Here is a 22,377-nt window from a genome sequence, read left to right as displayed (position 1 = left end):
TATATGGAAAAGAAAATTGGGGCAGCTAGGTGGCACAGTGAGTAGAGCACCAGCCTTGGAGTCCTGAGGACCTGAGTTCAAATTCGGCCTTAGACACTTGACACACTTACTAGCTGTGTGACCTTGGGCAAGTCATTTAGCCCCAATTGCCCTGACTTCTCTGCTCCAAACTCCGCCCCCCCCCCAAAAAGAAAACTGGGGCCACAGGAGAGAAATGACTTCCAAAAGTCATATAGTAAGTAGCCAAGCCAAGAATGGAATTCTGGCCTTCTGACCCCAAGTCTAGGCATGGTTTCGCTTTACTACCATGGCCAGAAGGAAACTAAAGGGTTGTAGGGAAACCTTGTCTCCAGATGAGACCAGAACAAAAGCACCCTTTCATTCCATACCTAGGTGGTTCAGGGAATTGAAGGGATGCTTTAGAAAGGGGGGGGGGGAAGCTTCCTGTTCAAGTACAGATCAGACTGTATTTTTCCTTGAAAGCCTTCTACCTCTGAGAGTCTAGCATTCCATGCTTTGGTGATTCTAGCTAAACCACTCTATATCTGATAGGTACTTCAGTGAAAGATTTGATGGGACGGAGGCTGAAGTTGTTCTGCCTAAGACAGATTTTGGAAAATCATCTGATTTCTTGCTACTCATTCAGCCATTATTTAAGATAATAGAGAGCATTTGTTTGCATTTAGACATGTTTTTAATTGACCCATCATTCGACCTTCTCTAGTATCTGTTCCCTTCCTTTCTGATGCTTTACAGAAAGAGAAGAACCTGTCATTAGAAGAGAAAATTACAGTACTTCAGCAAGAGAATGAGGATCTTCAGGTTCGGGGACAGAACCACCAACGGGTATCAAGGTAACCAACCACACCCCTACCTTTGAGTTCTCATCTTCCCTCTCTGAACAGCAACTTCATAGGAGTGAGAGTCATGCAAATGGGTTGGTGTAGGTGAGATCAGGAGGTATCTCCAGGGGCTGTATGGTCTGCCAGCTGTCTTGGGAAAGTCTCAGAACTGGAGCATCTCACCTTTCTCAGCCCACCCTTGCTCTGCCAGTCTGTAACATGGACTTGTCTTCTTGATCCTGGTTTTGCCAAAGACTCTTTGTGTGACCCTGGTCAAGTCATCTCTCCTCTTTATGTTTCAGTTTTCCCATCTATAAAACCATCAGGGCTTAAATTAGATCATTTCTAAGGCCCCTTCACCTCTGACATGCTATGGGTCTATGAGTGAGCAGAACTTTATCTTGGGCATTGGGGGTGGGGAGGTGTTAAGAGGGAAGGTGTGCAGAATCCAGAAGAAGGAGAACATATATAAATGTATTTTAGAGGACATTGATAAGAGAGCTGTAAGAACACCCTACAAAGAAGCACATAAACTATATAGCTCCATGCTGAAACATCATTGGAGTAGAAAGGGTCAATTAGGGAAGGCTTCCTTGGAAAAGGGGACTTTAGAAATTGGGGTAATTTTTGTTTTTTTGTTTTAAGCAAAGAAACTTTTATATACATATTTTTTTCAATTCCAAATTCTCTCTTCCCTTCCCCTCCCATTACAACTATGTATAGTCATGCAAACGAATTTCCACAGTAGGCATGTTCAAAAAAAAAAAAAAAGGGAAGAAACAAAGAAAAAAAAGAGGAAAAAATATCCTGCAGTCTTTACGCTGAGTCCATCAGTTCTCTATCTGGAGGTGAAAACATTTTTCATCATGGGTTGTTTGGAATTGTGATGGGTCATTGTGTTGATCAGAGTTGGTAAATATTTCACAATGGATTATCTTTACAATGCTGCCGTTATTATATAGATTGTTCTCCTAGTTCTGCTGACTCCACTCTGCATCAGTTCATCTAAGTCATCCCAGGTTTTTCTGAAGCCATCCCCTTCATTTTTTCATACAGCACAATAGTATTCTATCACATTCATATACTGTAACTTGTTTGGTCATAGGAAATTGAGGCGATTTTTTTTAATGGGGCTCGGGGGGAGGAAATGAAGGATTGGCTAAGACAGTTAGAAGTCCTTTTCCTGTGTCCTGGGCTCCCTTTACCCAAAGGTGACAGGACAGCTTGCAGTAGGACACAGACCCCAATATTCAACTCTGGGATCTGTGTCTTACAGGCAGCTTTCAGAGGACCTTTTTCTTGTCCGTGAGGCCCTGGAGAAAGAGTCACAGCTCCGTCAACAGATCCAACAGGAGAAAGAAGAGCTGTTATATCGGCTTGTCACCAGCGATTCGCCCACAGCCTTTCCACTGACCTCTACCAAAGTGTCCTATGTTGCCACGTAGGCCAGGAACTCCAGCTGTGGAGATGTTGAAGGAGGGCCAGTGGACAAAAGAAAGGGAGTAATCCAGAAGACCTCCCTTCTCCAGGCCATTGGCCTTGCTAGCTGCTATCAGGGCTGTTCTCTGCCATTACAGGCATCCCAGGGACTTCTCCCGAAACCACACTAAACCTTTCTTGATGGACAATAGGAGGCAGGAAGGGGAGCTTTTCTTAAGGGGCAGCTCATGTAGGGGAAAGAACACTGAGCTGACTCCTCTGGGTTCCTGTCCTGGCTCAGTCCCAGACTCACTGTGTGACCTCGAGCAAGTGACTGCCCTTCTCATAGTCTCAGGTTTCTCCCCAGTAAAGTGAAGGGGTTAGATGAGAGGATGGCCACAAACTCGTCCCCTTGTGGCATCTACAAGTTCTTTGCCACCTAGTTCAGGGTGAAGAGGGGTCTGGGCCTTATTTTCTGATCCTTGGAGGTTAAAGGACACCTATTCTCTTTGCTCTTTGGCCTCATAAGCAGATATGTCCTATCTTCTCTCTCCTGTCAAAATTCCCCTTCCCCCAGTAACAGAGGAACAAGGGTAGTAGGGGGAACTGGCCTCCTGAATCTCAGAGGCTAGAGCCACTATAGAGCAAGCCCATTGTTTTAGGGCTCAGGTCACTGTTGTTCCTTCCCTCCCCATGGGGCAGGATCCTCAGTGGCCCCATCATTGGCCTGTAGCCCCTTTGGTCAGCCAGCTAGGGACGATACTGAGGCAATGTGCCACCCTCCAGCTCACAGATCATTTCTATTTGTCTGGATACCCAAAAATGATGCACAACCCCCTGGATTAGAGAAATCCTCCTGTCAAGCCACGCAATCTTCAGTCATCCAACTGCCCTTCCTCAGTCCTCCTCAGCTGAACTGATACAGGTCCAAAAAGCAAGGTTAGGGCTACAGGTGTGAGAGAAGCTAAAGGAGACCCACCCCCTTTCCTGGCCCACCCCCTCCCTCTACCCTCCAGTCAGGGCTCAGTTACTGGGAAAGATGAAATACTAGGCTGTCCCTTGCAGGTTAGCACTTTCATGGCAGCTGGAGATTTCTTTTGTAGTTGAGGAAAACTGGGACCTACTTTCCGGTGCTCCTCTTTTTCCCTCCTCCTCTTCTTTTTTTGACTTGCCTTCCTTTCCAAGTCTGTAAATTTGAGAGCATCTAGCACTATCTCTGCCATTTGCTCACTGTGTGACTTTGGGCAGACAAAATCAGAGCTAAAAGGGGCAGGGGAGGGGCCTGCCAAATGTCAAACAGGGAGTGAGTGGCCGAGTTGGGAAACAGAACCCAGATTTCCTGCCTCCCACTGCTCTTTCCACTGCATTGGCTCTTTGGGGCTCATTTTCCCCATTTCTAAAAGGAAGGGATTGGACTAGATCTCTTAGGTCCCTTTTAGCTCAAATTCTGTGATTTTATATAATCTTTTGACTAGAAGATCTCTCAGGACCCCTCCACATTTAACTTCCTTGGGGGTCTATAATTCTGCGATCCACTCCTCCATGGACCTACAGTGTTACCACACTATGCCTGGGTCCTCGAGGGAAGATGGGAACACTCAAGCACTTTGCAAGGGGAATACCTTGGAAAGGGGCCAAGGTTGTGAGCCAGGGCTCCAGACCTTGATCTGAATCCTGCACTTCCCTTCAGGTAGCACTCCCATGTGTGTGAATGGTGTATGGGTGTATGTGTGTGTGTGAAAGGTGTATATGCATGTATTTGCACCACATGAAAGGTGTATAGTACAGTGTGTGTAGGAAAGGCTACAGTGAGCCATTGATACAAGGTTTTGAAAAAAGAAATTGAAATAAAAATATTGAAATAAAAGATTGTGTGGCATCTTTATTTGGCCTTCATCTTTATCTTGGGGGGTGGGTTGGGGAGGAGTAGAATGGGGGTGGCCTGCTACTACAGGGTCAAGGTGAATGGTGAGGGCTCAGCTCCTGAGTTTCATTCCCATAAGATTTGTTGAGTCCATGATGGGATTAGATATTTGCTAGCTGGGGAGGCATTAATGGAGCGGGGAGGGGAATGATGATTCCAATTAGAAGAGGAGGTTGGGGGTTGGGATTGAGGCAGGGTTTGGAGGGGTAGGGGGTTGGGAGACTGGGTCTAGTGGCTACAACAAGCCTAGATGAAGGAAATTGGAGACCACACTACTGGAGGAAAGATAATCTATCATCTGAATACAGGAGTAGTTGAATGTGGTCACCTACACTGGTATATATCACTTACTCTCCAGGTGCCCTGAAGTCAGGGCCCTGCAGTAAAAGGAGTTTAATGGTCGCCAGCCTTGTCTGTTGAAACCAGGATCCGTGAGGGCTGGAGAACTCGAATTCGGGTGCTGGCTGTCGAGGTACCCTGCAGGTTTGTGGCTCGGCAGGTATAGAGGCCTTGATCCTTGGCCCGGGCCTCCTCTACGTAGAAGACACTCTCCCATTCTTGCTGTACCCGGCCAGCTCTGCGCACCACAGTAGAGCATTCACTGACATAGGGTGGCCGACCCACCTGTGTGGGAGAAGAGGATGTAGCATAGCATCAATCATGAACCCTTCCTTCCACACTCCCAGCACCATCCTCAACAGCTGCCTTTAGTTCTGTCCTCATCTCCAGGGGGCTTCTGCCATCCTTGATGTCACACAGATGAAATCATTTAGTAGAAAGATACTTGATTTCTAGTCCCTATTTTGGTTCTGGGTCTGTTACTACCTGACAGAGCAACGTTGGGAAAATTGCTTAACTTTTCTGGGTCCCACACTCCTGTAAAATGGAGATTTAAAAAATGTTAATATTATCCCTACTTCTAGAGGGCTATTTTGAGATTATGGATATGCCTGTTCTGACAAAGTTAAGGACTCTACTAGTGAAAACCAGGTGGTGCAGTGGATAGATCTCAGGGTCTGGAGTCAGAAAGACCTGAGTTCAAATCCAGCCTTAGACACTTACTAGCTGTGTGACCCTAGGCAAGTCAGTTAAACCTGTCTGGCTCGTATGTAAAATGAGCTGGAGAAGGAAATGGCAAACTGCTCCCCTATTTTTGCCAAGAAAACCCCCAAAAGGGGTCAAGAAGAGTCAGACACGACTGAAATGAATAAACAACAACAACAAACGTGTCTTTCACTTAGTTTAAGTCCTAAGGAGTTGCCTGAGGCACACTAAGGTTAAGTGACTAGTCCAGGGTTAAATAGTGAGCAGAAATTGGAACCCAGATCTCCCTGACTTTAACTTCTGCGCCATGCTATTTCTATAGTTTAGAATCAGAATAGCAATCCCATTTTGTCATTTGTTTAGCAGTTTGTACTTTTCATAGCTGTTCTCATTTCTTTTTTTTGTTTGTCTATTTTTTGTTTCTGGAGGGGGGAAGGCAGGGCAACTGGGGTTAAGTGACTTACCCAAGGTCATTCAGCTAGTAAGTGTGTCAAGCATCAGAGGCCGGATTTGAACTCAGCTCCCCCTGACTCCAGGGCTGGTGCTCTACTCACTGCACCACCTAGCTGCCCCAGCTGCTCTCATTTCTGAAGTTCAATGGTCTCCTAACCGGTTTTCTGGCCTCTTCCCCTCTGGTCCAACCTGCGTGAACTGCCCAAGTCATCTTCCATAATGCATAGATCCGAACAATCCTTCTCTGTTCAAAACTCTCCATAGATTCCTCATTGCCCACAGGATAGAATACAAACTCCTCATCCTGGAATTTAAGGTTCTCCACCATATCTAGATTTCCAAAATTGCCACCAAAATTTAATCAAGATGATCTCTTCGGTGTCTTCCACATACCCCCTGCTTATCGCCACTTTCCTGCCTTTGTTCAGGTTGCCTGATTTATTTCTATTTTGCTTGTCCAAATTTTTTCCAAGCCCAGATTAAGCCCTTCTTTCTTTAGGCAACTCTTCCTGGACTCTCCAGTCTACCCTGACATCCCTTCTCCCTCTTTCTAATCACCTAGTTAGTAACACTGCATTAACTCTCTCTTTCCCTCTCCCCTTCCCCCTCCTTTCCCTTCCCTCCATTCCTTTGCTCTATCCTTCCACTTTTCTTCTCATCTTCTACCTTCTTCTTTTCCCTTCCCTCTCTCCCTGTAATAGTAATTAAGGCGGGACTTTTTGCTGTTCTTCTCTTAAGTGCCTTTAATGATTCTGGCCTTTGTTTGAATGGGGCAGATAAAGTGGGATCTTTTTGTCTTGGAGTATTTCTCAGCCCTGAGACAATTGGGAGTCATTGATCTGTATATGATGTGATACTGGGGATGGGGAACTTTCCCACTCCCAGCCTGGGTGAGGTCTGAATAGGATATAATTGAGGAGAGCTTGGCATTTGACTTTTGGGGGCTCACTCATGGAAGGAGTGTTGAGACTCTGAGCAAGCTGCAACTGCCCCCCAACTTTGCAACCCAGATGTTGGTTCTTCTCTGGTAACTATGTATTGTGATTTGAATCAGACAAGGTTTGTCTGTTGATGCTTGTAATTTCTGTTTGTATTTGCCTTGAAGTTCAGGTGGCTGATCTTTTCCCCCGAACTGTGAATGATATTTGTATGTTTGATTAAAGTAAGATTGTTAACCCCTTAAAGTTGCTTTCCTTAGAAAAGCAGATCAAAGAACCTGTGTTGGCAGCTTTCTGTGTGCTGGTTGTTGGTGGGTCTTACACCCCTACAGCAGCTGCTAGCAGATTGTTGATACAAATGGCATAGTCATGGCAGCATCTGCAGATTAAAAGGAAAGTATGGAGTTTGGGGGTAATGAGGTGGTGGTTGAGTGTTTCCCAGTTATTGGGTTGTTCTTTGTACTTGTGGTGGCTATGGTTCTATGGAGCCCTAGGAGCAACAGAGGCCTGAAGGAGCACAGGCAAGTGGCAGTGATGGGAGTGGTTTTCCAGGAACCTAGAGTAAGGGCTCTGGAAGATAACCTCTCCTTCCCTCTCCCTACCCCACTTGCACCCTGGAGGTGAAAGGCAGAGGCAGAGGCTGTGGAAGGAGAACAAGCAGAGGCTTGGAAGAGGTGTGGATGGCCAGAGCCAGGGCTTGAGTGGATTATTAGCCCAGCTCCAGACTGTGCTGAAAGGGTGAATGTCTTGAGATTATATTGTATGACAAGTTTTGAAACAGGAGTGGAGAATGGCCTCGGAGACTTGAAGAATGGCCTTTGTGCAGATTTGGCAGGAGGAGCTGGTGAGGAGAAAGAAGAAGCTGATGGTGGCTGCCCACATATTGACCCAGACAGAGCAAAAGACTGTCTCCATGTGGTGAGCTGCCCTCCAGCCAACTTTGGTGAGGTGGGCACAAAGGTGGGGAACTGCCTATGTCAGGATTCCTATGTTGGGATTCCAGCAGAAGCCAGGCACGGCCAGCCGGACCCAGACAACCAGGAACCCAGGAGCTTGGAGTTCAGCCTTGGGGCAAGTTAGAAACTCTGCAGCAAGGTGCTGAGTGTGCCTTTTTGGTACTTTCAGCTGGGACTGCTTGGGACTCAGGAGGGAGGCATGAATTTGTCTATGGTAGGGTGGGAGAAGTGCCTTGGACCCCCAAGGATGCCACCCTGTTGGCTTTGTTGCCCAGCTGGCCCCCAGGACTCAGAAGCAGGGTGCTGGAGCAATGTGGGGAGAAGGACACACCCCCAAGAGAACTCTATTTGGAATTTGTTTTGGGACTTTGCTAATTAAAGTATTCTGGTACCTGAGGGTTCCAGGAGGAAGCCTGCAACTGCTGTGTGTGGAGAAGGACACACCCTCAAGAACTTTGCTTGGACACTCTGTACTGCTTAAAGAGATTGACTTGCTTTGACCCAGGGGTGGATGGTGTATTGTAAACAAGTATTTTGGGGATGATACTGAATGATATGTTTTGTTATATTTCCCTGGATGGCTCTGGTCTTAGCAACTCTCCTTAGGGTCCAGCCACATGGACTTAGCTCCTAGTAGATAGGGGTTCGGGCCTGGGGCTTTGTACCTAGTAAGGCTCAATCAAAGAGACTTAATTAATTTATCATTCTAAAACAGTAAAAAGCCCCAACTTAATTAATATCACACTCCACCCTTTCCAGGGTCCATGGCCTAACAAAAATCTAAATTAAATGGCCATGGATCCTGGAACAAATAGAAGCATTATACATTGTGATCCGATCAATTAGGGAACTAAAACATTATCATTCACAACAAAACAAAACATATCATTCAGTGTCATTCCCAAATACTTGTTTACAATACAAACATGATCCACCCCCAGGTCAAAGTAAATTAATCTCTTTAGTTAATACAGAGTGTCCAAGTAAAGTACTTCTTGAGGGTGGGTCCTTCTCCCCACACTGCCTTGCAGGTTTCCTCCCAATACCCTCAGGCAACGACATGCTTTAATTAGCAAAGTCCCAATGAGAACAAAAAGGTCCAAATAAAGTTCTCCTGGGGTTGTCTCCTTCTCCCCACACTGTGGTTGCAGGCTTCCTCTTGGCACCCAAAGTCCCAACTCAAAGAAAAAGTCCAAATAAAGTTTTGTTGGGGGTCTGTCCTCCTCATACTGTTCCAGTCCCCATTCCAAGTCCTGAGGGGCTGCTTGGCAACAAAGCCAACAGGGTGGGGTCCAAGGCACTTTCCCCACCCCGCCATAAACAAATCCACTCTTCCTTCCTGGGTCCCAAACAGCCCCAGGGGAACACAGCAAAAAGGCACACTTAGCTCCTTGCTGCAAAATTTCTATCTTGCCCCAGGGCTGAATTGCAAGCCCCTGGGTTCCTGGCTCCAGCTGGCCTCTCCTGGTTTCTGCTGGAATTGTGGTGTAGGTGATTTTCCACCTTTTTACTCACCTCAAATTCAGCTCCAAGGCAGCTCACAGCTTTCACCTTTTCAAAGTTCCCATGCGAGCAGTCTTCTGTTCCATCTGGGTCAATATGTTGGCAGCCACCGTCAACTTTTTCTTTCTCCTCACCAGCTGCTCCTGCCAAATCTGCATGAAGGCCATTCTCTGAAGTCTCTATGAAGGCAGTTCTCTGCTTCTGTTTCAAAACTCCTCATACAATATGATCTCAAAACATTCACCCTTTCAGCACAGCCCTCTGGAGCCAGGCTTATCAACTCAAGCCCTCAGAAGGAGGGATTATCTCCCAGGGGCCCTGCTCCAGGCTCCTGGGAAACCACTCCCATCATTGCAACTGGCTTGTTTTCCTTCAGGCCTTTGTTGCTCCTGGGGCTCCATAGAACCATGGCCACCCCAAGTACAAAGAGCAATCCAATAACTGGGAAACATTCAATCACCATCTCAGTATCCCAAAACGCTATACTTTCCTTTTAATCTGCAGATCCTGCCACAACTATGCCATTGGTTTGCATCAATTTGGCTAGCAGCTGCTGTGGGGGTGAAAGACCAACACAAGCCCAACAACAAGAACACTGCAAGCCCAGGTTCTTTTGATCTGCTTTACTAAGGAAAGCAACGTTAAGGGGTTAACAATCTTACTTTAATCCAGCATACAAATATCATTCACTTAGTTCAGGGGAAAAAGCCAGCACCCTGAACTTCAGCGCAAATACAAACAAATTGCAAACACATATTATAAACAGACCAAATACAATTCATAGTTACCAAGAAACCATGAACACCTGGGTGAGCCAGGAGGCTCTTAGAGCGGCTGCCCAGAGTCCCATGCCAACACTCCTCCAGCTGTGAGAGCCTCAAGCAAATATCTCTGTTCTCTCTTTTTATACAGTCTTTGGACATCATCAAACATCATCTGGGTGACCAGAACTTAGGCTCATATCATTGGCTCTGGTCTTAGCAACTCCCCTTAGGACTCTGAGGGCTTCACACTCACATAGGCTTAGCACCTAGTAGATAGGGGTTTGGGCCTAGGGCTTTGCACCTAGTGAGGCTTTATCAAAGGGACTTAATTTATCATTCTAAAACAGTAAAAAGTCCCAACTTAATTAATATCACACCTGCCTGCCTTGGCTTCTGAGCATTCTGAGCCTCCTTGCATTCTTCCACTTACCAGCTGCCCTGGATACTCCCAAGTGAAGTCCACAGTGATCTCAGGTTCTCCCAGAGCAGTGCAAGTCACATTGAAATTTTCTCCCAAGGAAACAGAAGCTGCTGAGGCTTTGATGGTGGGTTTGGGAGAGGAGGATGGATCTGCACGGGCCAGCAAAGGGGAGAAAAGGAGTCTGTTGTTCAAGACTTAGTTCTAGGCATACAATGAATACAATGTGGCATGGTTGACTGATTAAGATCGATGGACTGAGGGCTGAGAAACCAACAGACTGACAGGTATTCATGTGTGAGGACTTTAGAGAGAATCAAGACTTCCACTGTAGATGAGCAAGAAGAAGAAAGGGATCCAAGTATTTGGGATGGTCTAGAGACAGGGGGTTGGACTAGATGACCTTTGAAGCTTTCTGGCCAGCTCCAGTTGTCAAGAGCTGCCCCCTCTGTGCCTTGCCTCCAGGAGAAGACAGTACAGGTAGTGGGCATGGGGTCAAGATCCCTGAGTTCAAGTCTTGGCTTTTACCACTAACTATGTGATCACGTCTAAGCTCCTTAGCCTCTTGATGCCTCCCAGATCCCGAAACTATCCGCCCCACAGGGTCATGATGAGTAAAGTACTGTGTAAATTGTAAAATGCCATTGAAATGGAAGTGGCTATTATCATTAGGCCTGGCTACCTGGCCAGTTTTCAGTTAGACCCACTTGCAAGTTTCAGATCAGGCTCCCTGAGCAGCTGCTGTAGGACCTCTTTAGAAGCTAGAATAGCAAACTATTTCAGCTGCCAGTTAAGTAAGCCTAGCCTTCTGTCACTGCCAACACGTTCCAAGTGTCTTCTCTGATTCCTGACTCTATGCTTAATTCCTGGATTCCTCCCCCTTCTGACCTTCAGTGTGCTCTCTGCCTCCCTTAGCTTATAGTCTGCTGCTACCATCTCCCTCCCCTCCACTCCAGGGCTTAGGGCTCCCTCCTGGCTCTGTCACAGCTTGAAGTCTGGAACCCTATTCCTCTATGCCTTCCTTGCAGGATCCCCAATTATAGTGATCGTCAGCCCAGGACAACACCACACTCTCAGCCTTGGTCCTCAGAGAATAACATAGCTACAAATTATTTGCAGTTTAGACAGCACTAGGCACAGAGAGCAGACATTGAGACCGGTTTTGTTCAGATCAGGAAAGCCATCTGAGTGATACCCCTGAATCTAGTTTCCTGCATTTTTCATCCTAAAGCCTCAAAGTTGGCAGAAACCTCAGAGGGTATCTAGTCCAAGTCATCCCTGAACAGGAATATCCTTCATCATATCTCAGAGGAGTTCATCTAGTCTCTGCTTAAAGACCTCTAGTGATAGGGAACTCACTACCTTATAAGATAGCTCATTCTGCTGTTGGACAGTTCTGATAGGAAAGTTTTCCTTATAATGAGCTGAAATCTCCTTCCAATAATTGGTACTCATCCAATTCTACCCTCTGGAGACATGCAGAATATTTGCCATCATCGTGACCTGCCGAAGATTTCTCCAATAATGATGTCTAGCATTTATAAAGTGCTCTAAGGTTGGAGAAGCACTGTACATATATTATACTTATTTGATCCTTAAAATAACCATATAAGATACGTGCTTTTATTATCCCCATTTTACAGACGTGAAAACAGTTTGAGAGAAATTAAGTGACTTGCCCTTGGTCCCATAACTAGTAAGTATCTGAGGAGGGATTTGAATTCTGGACTTCCTTCCCTAAGTTCTGAGTTCTATCCACTGTACCACCCCCCCCCCCCCAGTTAACACAACCATTTCTTCCAACTAATCTCCTTGTGATGTAGTTTCAAGGTGTCCCCCAACCTGGTTACCTTCCTCCGGATGTGTTCTATCTTGTCGGTTTTTTTCAAAATGTAGAGCCCAGAAGGGACACAATACTCCAGTAATAAGGTGCTAGACTTGGATTCAGGAAGACCTGTGTTCAAATCCTACCTCAGATACTTAAAAGTTCTGTGACTTGGGGCAGATCACTTAACCCCTCTGGGCCTCAGTTCCTCATCTGTAAAATTAGAGGTTGGACTCAATGACCATTAAGGTCTCTGGCTCTAAATATGTGATCTCATATGATCTGAGCAGAAGGAACTATTTATTACCCATCTTATGCAAGATGTGATGTTTCTATTGTTCATCTGTCAAATGAAGAGGTTGGATTAGATGACCTCTAAATCTACGATCCTATTAATACCACCTAAGATCCCATGTGATACAGCTGCCAATCAGGGAATACTACAATCTCAGAACTGCAGATAACCCAAAAGGCAATGGGAAGATGCATCGTGGGCATAAATAGACTATAGTGTTACCAGCAGTGAATTGTGGATGAGGAATGTGTCATACCAGGGAAAGAGTAATGGACTTAGAGCCAGAGAACCTGGGTTCAAATCCCACCTCTGCCACTTACTAGCTGTATGAGTCATTGGGCAAGTCATTTGACCACTATGAGCCCCAATTTGCTCATTTGTAGAGTGAAAGTTCTGTCAAGTTTTGTAAAACCAGACACCATTACAGCTCTAGATCTATACGCCTATGAGTGGGGTAAAATATATCACAAAGGATGTGCAAAATAAAAGAAAAAAAAGATAGGCCCATTGAGTTTGGGGAATGAACGAGAAAAATTGGGCAACCTGAAGGCTATATCGACATCCTTGAGATATTAAAAGGATCAGAAAAAGCTTCTGGCGCACTAAGTTTGAATCTGGTCTCAGATACTGTGTAACCCTGGGTAAGTCACTTAATCGCTGTCTCAATTACCTAGACTGTAAGACGGGGATAATAATATCACCTATCTCCCAGGGTTGTTGTGAGACAATAATTGTAAGCTTAGCACATGTTGTGTTGTTGAGTCATTTTTCAGTTGTCTCTGAATCTGTGACCCCGTTTGGGGTTTTCTTGGCAAAGATACTGGAGTGGTAAATGCTATAATAAGTTGAGAGAAATGATTATAATAACCAGTATCTTGGGGGAGATGCAGAGTTCTCGCCTTTTTCCAAAGACCTGATCTTAAGGTCAGTGTTTTGAAGGACATGACTGATAATGAGATTGAATTAGCTCTCCTGATCTTGGTCAGATAGCACCCAACCTAGCAAGGAATTTAATCTAAGATGCAAAAGCCCGTTGTGTTCTACTCAAGCTTGGATGGAGACAGATCCTTTTGTTTAGATAGCCCAAGGCTGGGAGTAGTCTGAGCATAGAGATAGTTTCACCTTCTGAAGGTGACATGATGTCACTCTCAGCCCCTCGTTGAAAGGGTATATAAACTGTGAGCTCACCACTATGATTGTTTTTGACCTAAGAGAGATGTCCAAATAACCATCCTTTTTTTAATAATATATTGGCCTTATTATTAAAATGATTAAATTACTCAGAAACTGTCTCAAACCTTTTTAATCATCACAAAATGTTAGCTATTCTTATTCTTATTATCATCATCATCATTATGGATTGATAGAAGGACATGGATGAGAATTATAGAGGAAGAGTTGTGATCTGTACCAATGAAGAAGACAAATTCATCTAAGTAGAGCATGGAACTTGAGGGTCAGAGAATCTGAATTCAGATCCTGTCTCCATCTCTTACTACCTTGGTGACCTTAATCTAGTCACTTAATCTCTCTGGGCCTCAACTGCCTCATCTGTAAAATGGATGAGTTGGACAAGGACTAGATGACATCAAAGGCTTTTTCCAACTAAAGAGGCAGCCATGTGTCCCAGTGGATCAAGCACTAAGCTGGAGTCAGGAAAATCTGAGTACAAAGTAGGTGGTTAACAAATGCTTGTTTTCTTCCTTCTAGATCTATGATCATACTAGGTTTTTTTGGTTTGTTTTTTTGGAGGGCGAAAGGCAGGGCAATTAGGGTTAAGTGACTCTATATCATATATTTTTCTTACAGACTATTAAAAGCTCCAAGTCTTTTCCATATGAATTTCTACTCTCTAGTCACTCATTTCCCATCCTGAACTTGTGTCTAGCCTGTATTTTTTTTTACCCAAATGTAAGTCTTTACATTTGCTCTTATTCAGTTACACCGTACTGGAAAAAGCCTGAAAATCCACCATGCCCAGCCTCTTCTTCTCCTAGGGTCCCTATAAACCTTAAAGACAGAAAGTGACATAAATGAGTTGTCTTCATCAGCATCAGCATCATTCCCCAAGCTGTCTCTTAGTTCTGAATGAACTCACTCTCCCTTGGGGCCCCCCAACTTCTTTCTCAACTAAAACCTGTCCTTTCTGTGATTCTCCTCTTGTTTCTTTCATCCCAAAAGCCTGGGTCCTCTTTCCTTGGGGAGACAGAGAATTCTCCTTCCTTTCTACACAAATAGTTGATTGCTGTAGTTATTTACTGTATATGCAAACAGATATCGATATGTCATGTAACCAACATTTCCATATAACTGAAAAAAATTCCGTTATAGACCATACTCAGATGTAGCCAGAATTGGGGGGTGGAAGCAGGGAAGAAGTATAACTTAATTATATAATAATGTATATAGTAATATACAGATTAATAATATAAGAATTATACTCAAGACATGAGTAATAATTACAGTCTATAAGAGGCTCACATTTGTTGTTGAGTAGTTTTTCAGTCTTATCTGGCTGTTTGTGACCCCATTTAGGATTTTCTTGGGAAAGATGCTGAAGTGGTTTGCCATTTCCTTCTCCAATTCATTTTACAAATGAGGAAACTTAGGCCAGGGTCATACATGTCATAAATGCCTGAGACCAAATTTGAACTCATAAAGAGAAGTCTTCCTAACTCCAGGTCCAGCACTCTCATCATTATGCAATCAAGCTATCCTAGAGTCTCACAAGGAAGGAGCCAATCCACAACAGGTCGTCCACAACAGGCTGTCCAGAGGACGTGACAAGTGTTGAAACTTCATTAACTTTTAGGTCCAGGGATATGCTGGTAAATGTTTAACAACTGGCTTTCTGGGGAGGGGAGAAACATGCCAGACACACTTCTAAGTTTATTCTGCATCATTAACATTTCTCTATCACTTTTTTTTGAGGGGGGAAGGCAGGGCAATTGGGGTTAAGTGACTTGCCCAAGGTCACACAGCTAGTAAGTGTGTCAAGTGTCTGAGGCTGTATTTGAACTCAGGTCCTCCTGACTCCAGGGCTGGTGCTCTACTCACGGTACCACCTAGCTGCCCCTATCACTTTTCTAAGTAGAGTCATTCAATCAACAAAACAACAAATCAAATCCTTAATTGTAGCATTTGCGGATTTCCTGGTTAGAACATAAGTCTTACTTATTGAGCTGGGGTTAAAAAATCCAAAATTGAGGCCCTGCCCTAATCTACTATACCATCTCAGGCCCAGTCCTCAGCCCTCCCTTACTTAATCCATGGCTCTAACCAGCCCCTTGCTGAGTTATCTTCCCCATCAGTTTTCAGCCCCATATACCACCTCTGCCCTGTCCCCTTACCCTCAGATGACATACTCACAGTTGATATAGATCAGTATGTACTTGGTAGAGATCTGCTGAATGCCCCCCAGGCTGGCCATGCAGAAGAGGGAGCCAGCAAATGAGGCTCCGGGCCTATGTATAGTGAAGCCCTTCTTCGCATCAAAGGAGATATCCACTCCATCCACAGAAACCTCCTCAGGGGGGAACTCCCTGTGCAGTGTAACCTGGGCCTCGGGGCTGGTCACTTGGCAGGGCAGCAGAGTTGGCTGGTTGGTCCGAAGCTGTACCACTTCATAGTAGTCTTCAGTAGGGACGAAGAGCTCCTGTGTATCTGGGGTGGGAGGGTGGCAGGAGAGAGAAGAGAAGACCGTTGAGAAGAGCATTCTCAAGACTCTCATCTCAAGCAAGATTCTGCTGGTTTTTATTGCTCCCCCCTGAGATCCTGGAAGATTCCTTCGGAGATAGGGCCCTACCTTCCCATTCCCTGTGCTCATCCTCAAGAGTGTGACCATCTTGTACGTTATCTTTAATTAAAGTCAATAAATATTTACAGAAGTATGGTGGAAAGATGCTGGACTATTCGAAACCCTGGCTCTAGCTCCAGCCCTGCTACTCAACATCCCGTATGTCTTGGGACTGGTCATTTCTCCTATAGGCTTTATACGTGTCAAGTGAGGAGAATGAACTTCCTGGCAGGAAAGTGTGGACTAGGCGTGCGGAACAGGACATACATTTCAAGACAAAGTCAATGTGAGGATTTGTTTTGCTTGGATTTATTTATGTGTTATAACAAACGATTATATTCTACTGCAACCTAGTTAGGTGATACAGTGGATAGAGTGCTGGACCTGAAGTCAGAAGATATGAATTCAAACCCAGCCTCAAACAGTTATTGATTGTCTGATCCTGGACGAGTCACTCAACTTCTCTATGACTCAGTTTCTTCATCTGAAAAATGAGGTTAGTAATAGCACCTACCTCCCAGGATTGTCGTGAGGATTAAAACAAGATAATATTCATAAAATGTTTTGTAAGCCTTACTGAGCTATATAAATGCTAATTGTTGTTATAAGGAGGGCTTTTATTTTCTTTGGTGGTGGTGGGAATAGAGTTATGGGGAGGAATGGGAGAGGTAGTGACAATGATGCCAAAATTAAAAGAGTAAAGAACATCAATTAAACATTTAAAAAACACATAGAAGAAAGGAGAAAGAAGTTCTAAAGGGGACACAGACAAGCAGGGAAGTGTGGCTACTACTCTTTTTAACATAGGGTTGTTGTTTTTTTGTTCTAAAACAAGCTATGCGTTGTAGAGATTCATGGTATTGTATACAGTCCACTTATCCTATTCTTTATATAAACAACGCTTTTGTTTGCTAATGGTTGTCAAGTTCATATGACAAAAAAGAAAAAAAAATTGTAAGAAGTAAAGAACTATCCAAATATATTTATTTTATATTATTTATAATAACACAAAATTTGGAACAACTGAAATGTCCAATGGTGGAACAAATCATGGTGCGTAAGAGTAATGGGATACAGGAGAGTCATTAAAAATACAAATATGAAGAATACAAAGAAATGTGTAAAAGCACATAAAAATACAAAGGAAAAAATAGGACTTGAACAATATGTTAACTAGACTTATTGGGAAAAAAAACTATAGATATAAAGATTCAAATGAAAGGGACATGAAGGGAGTAATGAAGCAAGAATTGTTATTAATCTGTTGGAGTTTTTATTTTTTACCGTAAGTATTTTTGAGGACACTGTGAACAGGAGATTGTATAAAGCAGAGTATGATTGCATTCAAGGATGCGTCTAGCTGGAAATGGGTGAGGCAGAGAGGGAGAGGGATAGATAACCTGAAGGTTGTATTCCTAGCAGCTCAATACTAAATGCCCTAAAAGAAGGCCTATGGGGTGGGGCCTCCATGGAGGATTTATGAAAGGTTCTAGACAAGAGTCACATGGGAAGATAAGGCATAGATGGCTTGTAATTTACATAAATAAAGGGAGGAACCCTATTGATGAGATCCAGATTCATCAAAGTATCAAATTACAATTAATTTTAAGTGGATGTTCATATTTGGGGTTTGGTTTTGCCAAATTCATAATAATTTTTTTAAAACAAAAAATAAAAAGTGAGGCAGTTGAACTAATAGAAACCTAAGAGCAGCTCTGACATTCTGTGTTCTGTGTTCTAAGGCCCCCTCTGGCTCTGACATTCTGTGTTCTAAGGCCCCTTCTGGCTCTGACATTCTGTGTTCTGTGTTCTAAGGTCCTTCTAGCTCTAACATTCTGTGTTCTAAGGCCCTTCTGGCTCTAACCTGTAAAGAAGACAAAGGTTTTCCCGGTGTGGTCCTCAGTGTCCCGACATTCATTATCCTGGCAGTGCCGGGACCAGCAGCTGTATTCTCCTGTGTCCGCAATGGTAGAATTCATCACCAGTAGCTGGCTATATTGGGCAAAGTGCTTGATTCTGAGAAAACAACAACAAAACGGTGAAGGAGGGATTTAGGGAGCCCCATGAAGACATAACCCAGCCTGGCCCACAGTCCCCTTTCCCAGCTATATGGGGGTCATGAGGCTACACAGCTTTACCATTATGCCCTTGGAGGCACCCCTCCTGAAGTGCAAAGCTAAGGAAAGAACCAAATCCCAGTAACTTGGCCACAAAACCAGACTTGTTCAAGCAGCAATCCCCACCTTTTCCTCTGTATTCAGCCAGTTAGAGGGATGTGCCTTCCACCAAGCTCCAGGATTCTGCCTTATAGCCTGACCTCCTGGGGAGAACCTGAACAGATGTCCCTTTCCTCCCTACCCCGTGCCTGATGCTATACCTGAGCCTCCCCTCTCCTTCTTCTTCCAAATAAACTGGGAACCTCCAGCGGACAGACTTTCCCCGGCATCGAAGTTCCAGGGCATTTCCTGCTCGCAGGCTCAGGGAGTCACCCACCTTCTGGAATTGTCCCTTCCCCATCACCTGGATCAAGATGGAAGGAGGTGAAGGTGCCAAGGCCCCAGGGATCTGGGCCTCCACTTGGGGTCTTGACTTTCTGGCTCTTGGTGCTTCTGTGACTTTTTGGCTGCCGGATTGTTTGGGCTTCTTGTGACCTAGACCTTTAGTGGCCTTCACCTCACTGGGGTCTGCTGGTTTAGTAATGTTCTTCCCGATGTCCTTGGTAGCTCTGGTGGGCACTCGGCTTTTTGCTGAGACAAAGATAGAGACAGAGAGACACAGAAAGAGAGGAGAAGGAGAAGGAGAAGGAGAAGAAGAAGAAGAAGAAGAAGAAGAAGAAGAAGAAGAAGAAGAAGAAGAAGAAGAAGAAGAAGAAGAAAAAGAAGAAGAAGAAGAGGAGGAGGAGGAGGAGGAGGAGGAGGAGAAGGAGGAGGAGGAAGAGGAGGAAGAGGAGGAGGAGGAGGAAGAGGAGGAAGAGGAGGAGGAGGAAGAGAAGGAAAAAGAAAAGAGAAGGAGAAAAAAGAAAGAAGGAGGAGGAGGAGAAAAAGGAGGAAGAGGAGGAGGAACAAAGATTTTTTGTTAGTTTTAAATTTTTTTTATATTTACCAAAATCTATTTTCTTCCCTTCCCATCTTCCTTTCCCTTCACTAAGGAAAAAAAAATAAAATCTTTGGCACAAATAAGGCTAGTCAAGTGAAACAAATTCTTGCATTGTTCTTGTCCAAAAGAAAATGTATGTCTCATTCTGCAACCTCTGTCTATCACCAAGAAAGGTAGGATTTTGATCATCATTATGAGAAGCAGAGATTGACTTCAAAATTACTTTCCAAAAGTACTTCCATTCTTCATAATATCTTTGGAATCAAAGAACTAAGCTGAAAGGAATGGTAAACTCTACCTAGTTCAATTCCCTCACTTTGCTCCTGGGGAAACTGAGGCCCAGAAAGGTTAAGGGACTTCACCAAAGTAACATAAGCAGCAGATTACTTATTAGATCCTGAATTGCTGCAATAACTCTTTCCTCTCTCCTGAAGTCTTCAACTTGGCCCTGACTACCATATTATTCACTCCTCAGATTCTGTCCATTTTTCTTCTTCCAGGTTTCTGGTTACCTGCTTACAAGGGGGTGGGGGGGGGGTAGGGAGAAAGCTTCCTGATTTCCATCCTCCTCTTTAGACATCTTCCTAAACTTCCTAGTACCTGTTTAGTTATTGTGTTCCATGGGTCTGGGACTGGGAAAAGTCTCTGTTCTCTTTCTATTTAGCTTCTGAAGGGAGGTAGATAAGAGGCCACTATAGGAAAAGTGGCCTTTGTTGGTGCCGCTGCTTTTCGTGTTCTATCTCCAGCATCCAGTATAGTGTCTTGCATGTTACAGTAGGTGCTTAATATATGCCTGTTGTATTGGATTGGCCATCCTTTATTTATATGATGTTCTTGGTCTTACAAAGTATTTTATACTCATCATCTAATTTATGCCTCAGAACAAGTCAGCCTGCTGTAGGAAGCTAATGAGTGCCTCAGCACTCACTAATGAGTGATAGGCAACACATAAATATTATTAGATCTGTATTACAGTTAAAGAAATTAAGGCACTTTATCTAAGATTGCATAAATAGTGAAGTTATTGCCAGGATTCAAATTCTGGTCTTCTGACCCTAAATTCAAAGCTCTTTCTACCACAGAACAGTTATCACTCAGATAAGATGAAGAAGGGAACCCAGAAAACAAAGCATCCTAGAAAGGATTGGATGGCAAGAGCAGCTTTGAAAGAGAATCTACTCTGAGGCATTCAAGCAGAGGCTGTATAGGAGGACTGCTTAACAGGGGTGTGGAAAAGGGGATGTTAGTGAGATCTGTGATGCTTAAAGGACTGGTAGCTGAAAGATAATTACAAGTTGTTGCCTACATACTGTTATTTGTGAAGTCCTACCTGAAGGATACTGCCTTCTTCCCTGCCCCCTGGCAGGGCTTACCTGGTAGTGCCAAGGGAGGGGCTGTCTAGGGATAATCACAAGGCAGATTACAGCCTCCGGCTATCAGAAGGCAATAAGGTAAGTGTCTTCCAAGCTGAGTCTCATTCAACACAGTTAGACTGGACCCAAGCAGCATCGTGGGGTAGATGGAGGTTGAATCTGGCACCCTCTTCAGCCCTCCATGCCTGCCATCTTTCTAATACCCATTCCTGTGGGATTCCCTTTGCTCCTCTCCATCCTCTACCTCCATTCCTTCCCAGAAGTCATTATGTGGTTAGTGTGTCTCCCCCTTGTCCCTCCTAATTAGGGGAAACCCAGGAGGCAACCTGGCAGTGCCAAGTAGGAGTCCCTCAAAAAGATTTAGAGTGGTTCTCATGGTAGCCGTAACATGAAATTGGAATGAATTACTAGGCCTGTTAAGCAAATTGCTCAGATCTAGACCAAAGACTCATACTCTTATTGGGAGAGCACAAAATACTCAAAACCTTTTCTAGGATAGCAATAATAATGAAGATAGCTTGCATGTCCATGCTGTCTCAAGGCATGCAAAGTGCTTTTCTGACAATGAGCCTACAAAGAAGGTACTACAAGGGTCTTTCTACCTACTTTATTGATTTTGTTGATAAGGCAGTTGAGCCTGAGCAACGTTAAATCATTCGACCAAGGTCAAATAGCTAGCAAATGTCAGAGCCAAGGGTCTCTACAACATACCACCCCACATCCAGAGGCAAAAAGATAGACTCGATGACTCCCCAAGATCTCTTCCTACACAAAGTCAGTGATGGAGTCTGGGCCTAGAACATGTTCCAGGCTTAAGAAACCCAAGGTTTGATCCTTGTTCAGGCCCCAGCATTGATGGTTCTGTGCTCTGCCCTCAGAGAACCCACAAGACATCTTGGAGGGAGGGGGAGCGGGGATTCTAGGTCTAGCCCAGTCATGCACCAGGGAAGGGACAGAGATGGGAAGGTGGAATAGACATATCCATACCTGAGACCACACAGAAGAACAGGACATAGGCCAAGAAGCAGATACCCTTGGGTTTCATGGTGGGAGGTGGGCAGTAGGAGCTGAGGTGCTGATGTGGCAAAGGCTGCCCTAGTCTGGAGAAAGATTCCCCACTCTCCCCTTTCTGGCCTCTATGTAGGAGAAGGGGAGGGAAGTAGTGAGAGGCCTCCAGTGGCCGAGGGGGACCTGGGAGATGAGAGTGCCCCATTTCAAAGGCAAATCAAATCTTGACTCTGAGCCTTTCCAAACAGAATTTTCCTCTTTCGAAGGGGTCAGGTTCCTCCCACTGACATGAAAGAAGCTATTCAGGACTGGGCTCAAGAAAACAAGGTTGCACAGCCAAAGGAAGGGAGGGGTGTTGTAAAGATGAAGAAGTAGAGATGGGAGAATGAGTGTAGAGGGTGCCCCCCCATGGGTGGGGTGGTGTCCCTGGGACAAGGAACTGACCCAATCACATTCAACACAGTATTTTGCATCTTAACCAAGGACAAAATATGGGAGAAAAGCAGAATTAGCCACAGAGTAATAGAATTCCAGGGCTGGAAGTGATTTCAGAGCTAATCTGGTCCAATTCCTGCTTAAATCCCATGAAGCATCTGTCTCAGTGACAGGGACATCACTATCGCCCAAAGTTTTGTATCCTAGGAGCCTAGGATCACAGATACAGCCCCAGAAAGGACCTCAGAAGACATCCAACACCCTTCATTCTACAGATGAGGAAACTGA

General features: G+C 44.6%; 2 protein-coding genes across 2 annotated transcripts in view; one reads left to right on the top strand and one right to left on the bottom strand.

The window, feature by feature from the left end:
- CCDC69 (coiled-coil domain containing 69) overlaps positions 1-4,128 on the top strand; it is a 33,658-nt gene extending 29,530 nt beyond the window's left edge. The window contains exons 8-9 of the mRNA XM_036751710.1: positions 757-854; positions 2,119-4,128. Of these exons, the coding sequence (XP_036607605.1) occupies positions 757-854; positions 2,119-2,287 (267 nt within the window). The 3' untranslated portion in view covers positions 2,288-4,128. The remainder of the gene's footprint in view (positions 1-756; positions 855-2,118) is intronic.
- A 450-nt stretch (positions 4,129-4,578) lies between these two features.
- LOC118842072 (platelet-derived growth factor receptor-like protein) lies at positions 4,579-21,691 on the bottom strand. The gene is made up of 6 exons (XM_036749732.1): positions 21,634-21,691; positions 18,555-18,924; positions 18,042-18,193; positions 15,751-16,044; positions 10,274-10,413; positions 4,579-4,809 (listed from the first exon to the last, which is right to left on the bottom strand). Exons 1-6 carry the CDS (start codon positions 21,689-21,691, stop codon positions 4,579-4,581), a joined length of 1,245 nt encoding a protein of 414 aa, XP_036605627.1.
- Positions 21,692-22,377: the final 686 nt, after the last annotated feature.

Source organism: Trichosurus vulpecula, chromosome 3 (genome assembly GCF_011100635.1).
Source record: "Trichosurus vulpecula isolate mTriVul1 chromosome 3, mTriVul1.pri, whole genome shotgun sequence".
In the NCBI taxonomy this organism is placed as follows: domain Eukaryota; kingdom Metazoa; phylum Chordata; class Mammalia; order Diprotodontia; family Phalangeridae; genus Trichosurus; species Trichosurus vulpecula.
The sequence above is the reverse complement of the archived record's forward strand: the minus strand, read 5'-3'. Positions and strand labels throughout refer to the sequence as shown.